General features: G+C 35.1%; 1 protein-coding gene across 5 annotated transcripts in view; it reads right to left on the minus strand.

Annotated features, from left to right (window-relative positions):
* Positions 1 to 12,398: 12,398 nt before the first annotated feature.
* Positions 12,399 to 13,353, minus strand: part of LOC104609424 (Sec14p-like phosphatidylinositol transfer family protein) — a 66,318-nt gene continuing 65,363 nt past the window's right edge. For 3 of the 5 annotated variants that reach the window (XM_088899843.1, XM_088899842.1, XM_088899844.1), the window contains 2 exons: positions 12,726 to 12,956; positions 12,399 to 12,633 (listed from right to left, as the gene is read on the minus strand). In XM_088899843.1, the coding sequence (XP_088755969.1) occupies positions 12,762 to 12,956 (195 nt within the window). In that variant the 3' untranslated portion in view covers positions 12,399 to 12,633; positions 12,726 to 12,761. The remainder of the gene's footprint in view (positions 12,634 to 12,725; positions 12,957 to 13,353) is intronic. The other 2 variants (XM_088899845.1, XM_010275738.3) reach the window with 1 other exon arrangement.

Consider the following 13,353-nt stretch of genomic DNA (forward strand, 5'->3'; position numbering starts at 1 on the left):
ATTGAGCTATACCTTAAAAAATGCTTATATGATTTTATCATCACATCTTCAAAAATTTCGTACATGACTCATATAACCCAGAAAAAATGTACAAGTTAACACGACAAATAATACCTTATCAGAAAGGAAAGGGAGTTGAATCGCAAAACGAACATTTTTGATTCCCATCCAAGAGCATTAGTAAGTCGAATGTCAGAATGCTTATTGACAAGTGTAAAGCAGGGGGGGCTATCAACATACCCCAATAAAATTTTTTGTACACAAAATTTGCAAAGCATCTCATCAAGAACTAGAACGATCATCAGACCTAATGCGAAAAGATCAGGATGCTACAACATCTACAACCCTATTCCTCATCACCCCATCACGAAACCCCAAAGTAAAACACAATGACAAAATGCTTATCGGTAAGTTTCCACTTATCGATAAAAGTGGGATAATGTAGGTACATAGTGGTCACTAAGACCATCAAAGTACAGAGAGTATCAAACTAACACTACATAGATGCCTTTGATGAATCCCTAACCCATCGTGCAAATCTGTAATGAACTCATACCCGAAACACATGTTGCGATGAGCTTTGTCCTATGCGGATCTGCGATGAGCCTTAGACATGCGCAAACAATGATGAACTTCAAACAGGTATAGAATTATTGTAGATCAGGAATAAATATCAGAAACACGTGTCTTTAAAATACGCACATGATAGGACGCCCCATGGGCCTAGTAAAGGCGAGCAATGCAAATAACATCACCTACACCACATCAGTATAAAAGGGTCACAAAAAGATGTAGCATACGTAGAGAATCCTTAAGGGGAAGGAAACCTTGTCTTTGAAGGCTCTCGCTAGACACGTGGCGAAACCCCAATAACACTCCCTTAATAGTCACATCTCCTTTCTTAATAGGAAAAGTATCCATTTAAGTCCTCCTTATAGCCCCGACTCTCTCTCTATAAAAAGGGAAAGCAACTCTTCCTTAAGAAAAAATAACAATATAACTTTGACCTAGGGTTTCTCACAAGGGGGTGTCTCCTTTCTCTCTCCTCTCTTCCTCTCTCTTCCTGACGACCTCTCTCTTTTTAGTCACCTTCTCCAGACTTTCGAAGACTTGACCAACCTCTATAGCCTTACCAATGGTGAAAACAGTGTCATTGACTAGTAGGAGGGGCCTATCCTAAAATGGAAGACTCTTCCATGGTACCTTGAAGCTCCCAATATGATAGGTCTGCACTTACTAGTTAGAAAGGTGTAACCTAAATTGACAATGAACATTGGCTAATGGATGATAAAGGGAAAGCTTATTGGGTGGGTGGATATGTGATCCTTCATAAAAAGTGATGGGGTTATGTAGTTGAAATAGTTGACCCCATGCACCTATGTGATTTCCTACATTTCCAGAGACATGAACTATGTCATCTATCACTGAGATAGGAAAAAAATCTTAGAGATGAACAAATGGAGATAGAATATAAATAAAAATCCATTCTATGAAAGATAACATGAAACGATATTAATAGTGGATTAATTAATTATGCCTTTTATAAAAAATGATACATAGATAGTTTTCTAAACTGTTAGACAACAACAAATTGAAATGACCCAACTATGCAGACTGGTTTCGTAACTTGAACTTGGTGCTCATATCCGAGAAATTGGACAAGGATGCCAAAAATACAATATCAAAACATTTGGGTGATAGGGCTTCTTAGGCAAGGTGGGAATATTAGGAATGAGAAGAGAAAAATTCTCTTGCCTGGTGTTATGTCATAGCCTCCTCGGATAATTCTATCCAAATACAGTTTAACAAAATTAATATCTACAAAGATATCCTGGATAGTCTAAAAACCATATATGAGGTGCAGAGTTGTTTTACAAGACAAAAGGTCCTCAAACTGTTGATAACCACGAGGATAACCGAAAAAGCCAACCAGTTCATAACCATGTCATGTGAATGATAGGTTATATAAATGAATTGAGGCTCTTGGCTCCCAACTTGATGATGACACCAAGACTGATGTTGTCTTGAACTATATATCATCATCCTTCAATCAGTTTGTCATGAACTGTAACATGAACAAACTAAAAGTTAGCTTATAGGAGCTCAACAATATGTTGCAAAGATCCAAAGAACTGATTAAGAAGGATAATCTGGTAGCCATGCTTATTTAAGGTGGCAAATCTGACTAGAATAAAAGAAAGGATAAGAAGAAGCCTAAAAAAATGAGGTAAACCAAAAAAGCATAAGAGAGACAAGTCATCTGATGAGTGTCACTTCTACAAGAAGATTGGGCACTAGAAGGGAAATTATTCTTAGTGTCTGGAATCCCGCAAGAACAAAGAAAGTAATTTTGAATCTCTTGTCATAGAGATCAATATGTTGGTCACTTTTGCATTTTTGTGTATTGACTTTAAGGCTGCCACTCATGCATGTAATACATTGCAAGAGTTCAAGGAAAGTAGAAGACTGAATGATGACGATGTTGTGCTTTACTTAGGGACAACTACAACTGTTACAACTGTTGATATCAGAACAATAGATTTAATCTTTAGAGAAGGAATTGTCATATTAAAGGATTGTCTTTATGTACCTTTACTTAAGTAAATTTGATTTCGATTTTTAAGTAATGTAAGTATGGTTATTATGTTTTATTCAGTAATAACATTACCATTAAATTAAATAACAAATTCCTTACTCATGAAGAACTTGGGAATGATCTTTATGTTCTCCATCATTCTCTAGAAACGAATGTCACCGAAATCGTATCGGAGCACATCCCCAAGAAAAGAACACATGATACAATTAATCCTACGTGTTTGTGACATTACTGACTTGGCCATATTAACATAGAAGATATCACAAGATTGGTGAATGATGGTTCCCTAGATTTTTCTCACTGCGGAAGATCTACCAACTTGTGAGCCTTGCCTCCAAGGCAATATGGCAAAAAGGCCATTTACAGGTAAGCCTCAAAGAATTACGATCACACTTGACCTTGTACATATTAATGTATATGGTCCCATGAATGTTAGGACACGAAACCAACACTGTTATTTCATAGCTTTCACCGATGATTATTCTCAGTATGGTTGTGTGTACTTAATGAGACATAAGTTTGAATCCTTTGCAAAGTTCAAGGAGATTAAACAAGAAGTTAAGAAATAATTGGAGAGACAAATCAAAGCCCTTCAATCAGATCGAGGAGGTGAATATCTCTCCGATGAATTCATGAACTACGTAAGGACAATGTGATTATATCATAATTATCTCCTCTTGTTACACCACAATTAAATGGTGTGTCAGAGAGAAGATATCAAACTCTATTGAATATGGTCAAATCATTCCTCATCCATTCAGAGCAACCCATATCCTTTTGGGGGCATGCATTGGAGACAGTAATTTACGTGTTGAACCGAGTTCCAACCAAGTCAGTTTCTAAGACTCCTTACGAGCTATGAACCGGTAAGAAACCAAGTGTAAGACACTTAAAAATACGGGGTTGTCCAATACACGTCAAAAGGATAAGTGCGGACAAATTGGAATCTAAAACCAGTCATTGCTAATTTGTAGGATACCCCAAGAACTCAATAGGGTATCTCTTTTATGACCCACAATATCAAAAAGTGATTGTTAGTTGATATGCCTACTTCTTGGAGGAGGACTACATCCTGAACAATCACTATTAGGAAGTTGTTCTTGATGAAAAGAGCTCAATAGTAATGGGAAATAACCCACGAATTCCAAATAATAATATCCAACTTAGAAGATCTATCCAGGTTTCTAGACGTCCAGTACTTTACAACTATGATCAAGAAAGTTACTTGATTGAAGCTATGAACAAAGAGAAAGATCTCGTAACTTATACAAAAGCTATGTTGGACATAGACTCCCTGAAGTGGGTATATTCCATGAAAGTCGAGATGGACTTTATAAAAACCAATGGAGTTTGGATTCTCGTAAACTTGCCCCTTGGGGTGAAAGCAATCAGTTGTAAGAATATCTACAAGAGAAAGAAGGGCCTTGATGGAAAAATTGAAACCTATAAAGCTTGGTTTATATTGAATGGGTACACTCAGAAAAAAATTCAATTATGAGGAGACTTTTCGCAAGTGGACATGCTTAAATCCATAAGGATACTATTAGTTATAGTTGCACACTACGACTATGATATTTGGCATATTGATGTCAAAGATGCATTCTTGAATGGATATCTTACTAAAGATATCTATATGTAGCAGTCGCAAGACTTTATTGCTAAGGGTTAGGAACACATGGTGTGTAAGCTGAATAAATTATTTATGGGTTGAAACAAGCTTCCATAAGTTTGAACTTTTGATTGGACTCAATAATCAAACAATTTGATTTTAAGTAGAATTTGGATGAACCCTGTCTTTATAGAAAGACATTGGGAGATAAGGTTACATTTATGATTTTGCATGTAAACGACATTGTGCTCATTGAGAATGACGAAGGAATGTTGACTACAGCGAAGGTATGACTTCTGTAGCAATTCTCCATAAAAGATCTTTGAGAAGCTTCCTGTATTTTGGAACTTTGACTCTATAGAGATAAATTGAAGAGAATAATTGGATTATCGCAATCTACTTACATTGACAAGATTGTCAATAGATAGAACATGTAGAATGCCAAGAAGAGATTCGCCCATTTTAGGCATAGAGTCCCTCTCTCCAAATGAATGTTACTTAAGACCCTTGAGGAGATAAAGGGCATAAGAACGGTTTCCTATGCTTTAACCATAGAGAGCATCATGTATACTATGTTGTACACTCGGTTAGACATTGCTTAGGCCGTAAGTGTTGTAAGTAGATACCAACCTAACCCAAGACAAGAGTATTGGACTAATGCGAAAAACATACTAAAGTACTTACATAGGACTAAAGACTATTGTCTTGTCTTTAATGATAGTTCACTACAAATGGTCGGATATACTAATGCTGACTTCTAATCTGACCAGATGATAGAAAGTCTACATCTGGATACATATTCATGATGGGGTCTTGTGTAATTAGTTGAAAAAGTAGCAAACAAGGGTCCACGGCAGATTCTACGATCGAGGCCAAGCACATTGCTATAAGGCTGCCTAATAAGTAGTATGGATGAAGAAATTTGTCCTAGAATTTGGAATCCTATTATATCACCCATTCCACTATTGTGTGACAACACTAGATCTATGAGAGATTGTTACTATAGGGATCCAAATTCAAAAGGTAGCATTAGCGGAGAATGTAGCAGACCCATTGATTAAGCCACTGACATAAAAATTGTTTGAGAAACACGTGGACAGTATGAGACTGAGGCTTGTTCCCGATTAGAATGTTCTCAACCGTTGGAGAAGGTAGCATCAACGTTGGAGAGACTTTATTGTTTCATCCGATTGGAATGTACCCGATTGGATATAAGGTAGCATCAATGGAAAATGTAGCATCAGTGTATGCCCTTAGCTCCAATCAGATTGATGTATAGATACATTTATTATAAATGAATAGAAGTACATTATTGTTTCATGTTGATATTGGTATGTTTCTATGAAATTATCCCTTAAACTAGACACTTATGAGACTCGTGTTAGTTTAGAATGTTCTCAGCCATTGGAGATTGATAGGAAAAATTGGAAAGTTATACATAACCTCTAGACTTGATTATGGTACTGCACTAGGTGTTGGATTGGGCTATTTTTGATATGCCAAACTGAAGATAACTAGGAAATGACTGTTTGTATAAAATATTTTTTACAATTTTTTTTATGATACAACTAATGAAATTTTCAGGTGCTTATTACCCAAATAGTGAATATTTTGCAAAATATAGAAATAATTCAAGTTTTAAAAGTATTATTGAAATAATGGAATTTAAATTTATAAAATATGGAAAAATATTTCTCATATATATATATTGCTTAGCTACAATATTAAATCCTAGGTTTAGAAAAGATGATTTAAATGTTTTACTTGAATCTTATTATGAAAATATGAATATTGAAATTGGAAATATAAAAGAAGAAAATAATAATTTATTATTTAAAATGTACAATTTATATGAATTTCAATTATTACGGCATAGGAAAACTTGTACAGGACAACAACTGCAATTTCCACCTTTGAAATATATAGTTCTAGTAATGGAAGAGAAAAAATTTAGTCTCTAATAAATAAAAGGCAGAAATCAGTTGCCACTTTATCATCAATTTTACTTACTAAACTTAATTTTTATTTACAAGCTAATTTTTCTAATTTAAATGATTCTTTCAACTTGGAGGATATAAATAATTTTGATATTTTAGCCTAGTGAAGTAAACGTGGAAAAAATTATCTAGTTCTTACCTCCATGACACATGATCTACTAACCCCTCTGGTGTCTACGATTCTATTAAAGTCTTGTTTTAGTGCAAGTACTAGGGTGCCAAATGACAAAAAGAAAAAAAAAAAAGATTACATGAATGATGAAAACATGGAGATGTGCATATGCTTGAAAGATTGGCTGGATGTTGACAATAGACTACAAGATAAAGGACATGACATTTCACCTGATGTTTCACCAGAAGCAAATGATGATTAGGGTCAAGGAGATGGAGATGATAAAGTCAATATTATTTTTGTATACTCAATAATTGTATATCATTTTTAAAATTATTGAAAATTTTGTTTTTCAATTTTATTGAAATTATTTGTTATTTTTTTCAATACCATTGTAATTTTTTATTTTCAATTTTATTATTTTGTTTTTATATTTTATTCCATTGTATTGTTCAAATTCAAATGAAATAAGGTTTCTAATTTATTTTCAATTTGTTGTTTATTTTGTATTTTGTCAAGTATTTTTTGTTAAATTTATATTTTCCCCAAAGTTTGTATCACTTAATAAAAAAATGGAAAAAATAATAGAAATGTAAAAAAAAAAAAAAAAAAGACTAGTTGGCTCAACCTAGCCCCACGGCCTGACCCATCTTGGCCCAGGCCCACAACCCAGTCCATAGCTTGCCCGACTTAGGCCTGCGGCATGGCACTGCAGGGCTCTAAAATATCCTAGAGGAGGCAAGCAAGGCCCACCAAAGCATGAGCGGCCCGCAAAGTTGTATCGTTCTAGCCCAACAGGATCTGATTTACAACTCTATTGTTGGTTACTTATCCCATTACACCCGAATACTTTTGGGTTTTCTAATTTGAAAACTGATATCTAATTCTTTGAAATTCATGTAGTAAAGAAAAGGGCCCTTGTAAATCTACAAGTCTATGCTTTTGACACATTTTGTTTTGTAGGAGATGTTTAATATTATTCCATTGGAGGTATAAAAGTTATTGCAAGTCATCCACTAGTGGGGTATTTGGTATTTTAGTGTTTCGTTCTCATTATGTTTTGTCTGTGAGGGACAGATTTTTCAACCTGAAATGTTTTGAAACGATTATGAGTTGATTAATACAAATTGTTATTAAAATGTCAAATTGATGTTTAACAGTCACATGTATATTTCCAAATTAAATGGCATTCATATATAACGTGACAACACACATTTCTCATAAATTTGTATTTATAAACCCAAATTGAAATCGCAACACAGTGCCGCTATTACCAAACACACCCTCTAGGTGTATCTAGTTACAGCTTTGGGGTTCTACCGATGTCCATATCCCGTGTTTCTATGTTGTTGGTAAGAATGCAATTTGGGCAGGCTTAGGTTGACCATTTGTTAAAATTTGAATGGGCCAGCTTGACAACCCGAGCCTTGATGCAATACAAATTCATTAAATCAAGTATCCAACTTGCACCCTTTTTTTTGGCATTTTGGGTGCAAGGATCCTTTTGTAGGATATCATAAGAGTGTCACTTGAGAGCACTATTTTCAAAACCGGACCTGACCGGATGGTCGGACTGGAAAAACCAGGAACCGGTCAGGTAACCGGTTCCGTTTTCCTCCAAAACCGTTTTTTCCCCTAAAACCGTTGATTTTGGTCAGTAAACCGCTGAACCGGCCGGTTAACTGTTCAAACGGTTTTGATAGTTTTTCAATTTTTTTTGTCAGAACGGGCCAGCTATTCGGATCGAACGATCAAACCGTTCAAACTGATTACCGGACCCCTGACCGGTTCGATCACCGGTTCGTTTTTAAAAACCATGCTTGAGAGGAATGCTACTTTGTTCTTGCAAACAGAGTTGTCTCTACCATGCTTGTAAGTATTTAATGTAGTAGAATTATTTGATCATCTTCGCTCGTATGCAGACATTTTGTTGAACCACCCAAATCCGTCTTTCTATTTTTCTCATTTCATTGTGGTGCCATCAAACTTGTGATTGTATTTCCACTAAGGCCCCATTTGCTTTCCAGTAAGTTATTTATCCGAGTAAATGCAATTATCTGGGTAAGTTTTTCCTAGAAAACACTTATATGGGTAAGTACATCTACCCATGTTCTTTTATTTCTCATGTTAATTAGGCAAGGAACTTTTTAGTCATAAAAAACTATTATTAAAAAGGGCATTTTTGTCCCATTCAAGTGTGCAACTTTCCCCCTAGGTGGGAAAGTTATTTACCCACGTAGGAAAATAAACTTTCCATGGCCTCCACATAAATCTGAAAAAAAGAATATAGGATTCTTGGTCAATAGGAACCAAAATCCCATTGACCAACTTTCCCCCTCTTAAAATCCGAAAAAGAACACCCCCTAAGATGTATCACATCTTAAATTCGTCATTTTTTCCTTTGGTTTTTCGCGGAAGGTTTGTGCTATAAGTGGAGTTAATTCAATCAAGCTCGGGTTGCGCAGGTTCGACAGTTATGAGGTTCCCATTACAAGGTAAGGCACTGTTGTTGTTGTTAAAGTTGGACTCAAAGAAGGGTCAGATCAGCAAAACCAGAACCCATTGGCCTTGTAAATCTTTTTTGTTTTGTTTTTTGAATTTTTTAAAAATTAGATGACTCACCATTGCCCACATGAACCATTGAAACCTATGGTTTTTTAGTAACTTAAATGTTTTACGATGCTAAGTTGTCAAAAAAATGACCATGGGCCCGTTTGGGAGAACTTAGCTAAAGATTCAACTAAATTTGTTCAGCTGCTTTGAAGCGCTTAGAATAAACTATTCAAAGAAGTTAAAGTGGACAGCCCATCAAATGATTTTTTTTTTCTTTTTTAGTTTTTTGGGAGACAGTCTCCATCAAATAATTGAACTACAGCCAATTTGGACTCCCCCATTTTTCACCAAACATAGCTGATAGGCTATCTGTGTGAGGCCGCCTCAGAAAGCCACAAGCAGCTGCGCTTCAGCCCTCCCAATGGGCACCGTAAGGGGGCTTCCAACTTTCGATTACCATTAGAATGCAACTGGGCCTGAAGTTTATATAAATAATTGTATATATCAAAATTCATGTAAAATAAAATTTAAGACCTTTTTTAATCTTTTGTATATTTTTACTTTAATTTTTTTTTTTTTAAATATACCTCTTATGGCTTGGCCCAATCTATAACCGGTCTGACCAAAGGCTCAAACCAGCCCAGTACAGGCCTGTATGGGCTCGGGCCATGCCAGGCTGACCCCTCAAAGTATCCTAAGGAAGAGAAGCACACCCTGACTCAGCCTGCAAGCTAGCATGGCATGGCCCACCAAAAGCACAGGCCATGTCGTACTGGCCCAACACAGCCTAATTTACAGCTCTACATGTACTTCCAGCTCTACAGTAATCTATTATAGAAATGTGGTTTACAAAATTCACTAAGTCATACCTCAATTATCTATATGAAAACAAAATCAATATCCAACTGACCACAACTTATAGATATGCTATAATATAAATGTAAATATGATGTCATCATTCATTGAATCAAAACCAGTGATCGAACCATTTGAATTGTAATCCAATAGCTTTTACAAATTTGTGAACAATTTGGGTCTGATAACGTTGATTCAAAGTAGAAAAACTTGAGGAAAATAACAACTTTGGTTTATGGAAAATCAAAGTTTTAGACATACGACTCCAATAAGTTTACACAAGACAATGGAGATGATAATCTATGAAAAGAATTAAAGATAGCACCCCTTTCTACAGAATCGTTCAAGGTTAATGTGGACTTCATCAATGATAAAGTTGATTTCTGTAACATAAGTGGGTGTAAAGAAAATGATAGAAGACTCTTATTTGCTTAATGTGGGTCGTTGTGGCAGCCCAATGCACGAAACTCTCGCCAATGTGGGTTTGGGGAGGGACAGATGTACACATAGGGGAATAAATTGAATTGGATTTGGTCCAATGTGAGTCCATTACAAATGGATCAGGTCCAACCCAATCCAATGAATGTTTTAGACCATTTTGGAATGGACCAATTCAATGTTTGGACCATCCAATTTGTTCAAATTTGTTTTAATTTAGATTAATTCTAACCTAAACCTGATCCATTGACACCTATATTCTTAGGGTTGTAAACAGATTGGATCGGATCGAATTCAAATCCGATCCAACACTGTTCATGTCGGATCCAATCCGATTGGATCTAATAGGACTCAATTTGAATTCAAATCCTATTAGTAAGTCGGATCTTTGAATCTGAATCGATCCGACTTGTTTTCTTTAAAATTAATAAATTATTAAAAGAAAAATAAAACATATTAATTTAAGTAAAGTAAAAACAAAAAACATAAGTACTTTTTAATTATTTTCATCATATATATACATGTTTTTTATAAAAAATAAATAATATAATAAATTTATAAAAATATAATATAAAAAATATATTTATAAATAAATAAATAACATATATATTTGTATTATATATATTTATATTTATAAATATAAATATATATTCAATCAATTAGGGAGGGGAAGTGATCCGAATCCGAATTCGTCCAATGCATTTGCACCCGTATATATTCTTATCTTCTATCAATCGACAAGATATTGTCTCAATCCAACCTAATCGAATATAAATTCATTACGGACGGATCAGGTCCAATCTGATCCAATAAACACTTTAGACCTTAAATCCAGATTTATCCAATTCAATGTCTTGTTGGTCTGTCCAATCCGTTCAAATTGATTTTGGTTTACACAGGGTCCAATCCAAAACTGGTCCATTGACACCCCTATGTACACAGCCTTACCCTCGCACGATATATTGTTTCGAAGATTGGAATTGATCAATAGAAATTGCTGACCAAGAAAGTTGTCACATCACATAAGATAGTCACTTCAACTGAAAAAAAAAGGAGAATGACAGTTCAGCCCAGGGTCAGAAATTTTAGGCCCAAAATACATTTGGGGTAGGTGCTAGTTCGAAATTGATGCCAATTCACAAGCACGTGGGGGCCTAAAATAAACACGTGGGATTCAGAAGTTTGCAATGGGCCTAAAAAAAGCACGTGGGGGCCTGATTTTTGCTGATTAGAGTTGAAACAACAAATTTGACATTTTCAGGTAATAAAGGAATTTGTATTTACCAACCCAAAATATTTCTGATTATGCGACATGACAATTTATATTTGACACCAATTTCTATTTATTAACCCAAAACGTTGTGACTACCTGAGATAACAATTCATATTTTGACACCAATTTCTATTGATCAACCCCAACCTAAAGAAACGGCAAAGATACCAAACACAACAGTAGTTTAAGACAATGTGGAGATTGTTAGAATTCTGTGCCCATTTACAAATAATGCAAGTCTCTTTCAGGTAATATTGTATAAGGAAAAGAGATCTTATATTATTACAAATGTATGCCTTCGGGGTGTTTTATGGTGAGAAGCTTTTGGGTTTCTTCTACATGTCTGCATGACTACATCCCATGTTTCAAGTTCATGGCTTTTATTTTGGATCATCAAAAAATAGTTGGCTTTATGCTGTAAGGTTAATTTTATAAGATATTATAGTAGTCTTTTGAGAAGAAATTTGTTTTAGGGAAAAACATTGTTCTTAGGAAGAAAGTTTTTTCCTTATCATTCTTGTCAGGTTTGGTCCCTCGATATAATTTCCTTTTGATAAAGTAGAATTCTTTGATCATTTTCACCTGTAGAAATATACATTTTGTCAATTCACATAAATCTTTACATTTGTGTGCTTGTTCTGTCATCGCCTATTTTTCTCTTCTTTGGTGCCATCAAATCCTTGGCTGCATATGCAAAACAATATTTTCATGCTCGCATATGTAATGCACCACCAGAACCTGTATCTATGATTTGTTATCCCCACAAATCAAATGGTTGATGTTGTTCAACATCAACTACTTCACACATCAAGATATTCTAAGATGGAAATAGAAGTTTTCAGGATGTTTTAGTAACGTAAATTTGTAAACATTCAGCATAGACATCAGCTTAGTAGGTTTTGATAAGCAAATATTTCTGCTTCTAAAATTAGACTACCTTGCACACATGATTATTAACAGATGGCTTTTTGTTTGGGGGATTATTAACATATGTTCTATATTATCATTGAATACAAATGAAGTATGACATATGAACATTGCAAAAAGAAGAAGAAATAACCATAAGAACATTGATGCAAAGGCAATGTTGCATAAATATATGACATTATGATGCCTATTCCTCTTAACACTTTTAAAGGATACATAGTGCATTTCCATTTGGGGCTGTGTTAATAGGTGTGCACCTTCCCATTATCAAACCTGCAAAAGAAGGAACCATGGTGCTCCAAGGTGATTGAAAAGTTATTGGATTTACCAACAGAGAGGAGAGGGCTACTCAGAATGATAAGAACCTTGATTTAGTGACCGGGAACTGTTCAAAGAGATCCTTATCTCTTTGTGGCCGTTGTATGCATTCTGGATACTCTAGGTAAAGAAGGAAGCTCAGCCAACAACTTCGGCATCCAATCTTTCCAAACAATATATTCAGCTACCAGGCGGAAGAGACTTGCAATCTCCTGACCAGCAAGAGTTTCTCTTCTGTGATTGACAAGTATATTATCAGCAAACTTGAGCAATTGGTGCTATAAACCATGAACAAAATAAATTAGAATAATAAAAAGGGAGAGGAGTGGGCAAAGGAGGCAGGAATACATTTGAAATCCATATAAGCAGGGAAATGTAATATGTTGAATGTGTTAGAGTTCACAGAACAGGGGTATTTTGGTCTTTTAGGTTTATCTATTTGAGAGTGAAAGGTCTGTTTTATTCAAGTTTAAGTTTTGCGTCCCATCACTTATAAGGGACAATATTGTCTTTCTTGTAACTGAGTTTATTTGATATAAATACAAGTGGGTCGACTAGTGAGGGTTAACTTTTCCTCTACTGGCTGAACCCTTCTCCTTCTTCCTCTTCTTCTCTACTTTAACCTAGAACTGAATAGGGCTATTCACATGGTATCAGAGCAATAAAACCCAGTTT

This window comes from Nelumbo nucifera, chromosome 3 (genome assembly GCF_055504915.1).
Source record: "Nelumbo nucifera cultivar China Antique chromosome 3, China Antique-T2T, whole genome shotgun sequence".
In the NCBI taxonomy this organism is placed as follows: domain Eukaryota; kingdom Viridiplantae; phylum Streptophyta; class Magnoliopsida; order Proteales; family Nelumbonaceae; genus Nelumbo; species Nelumbo nucifera.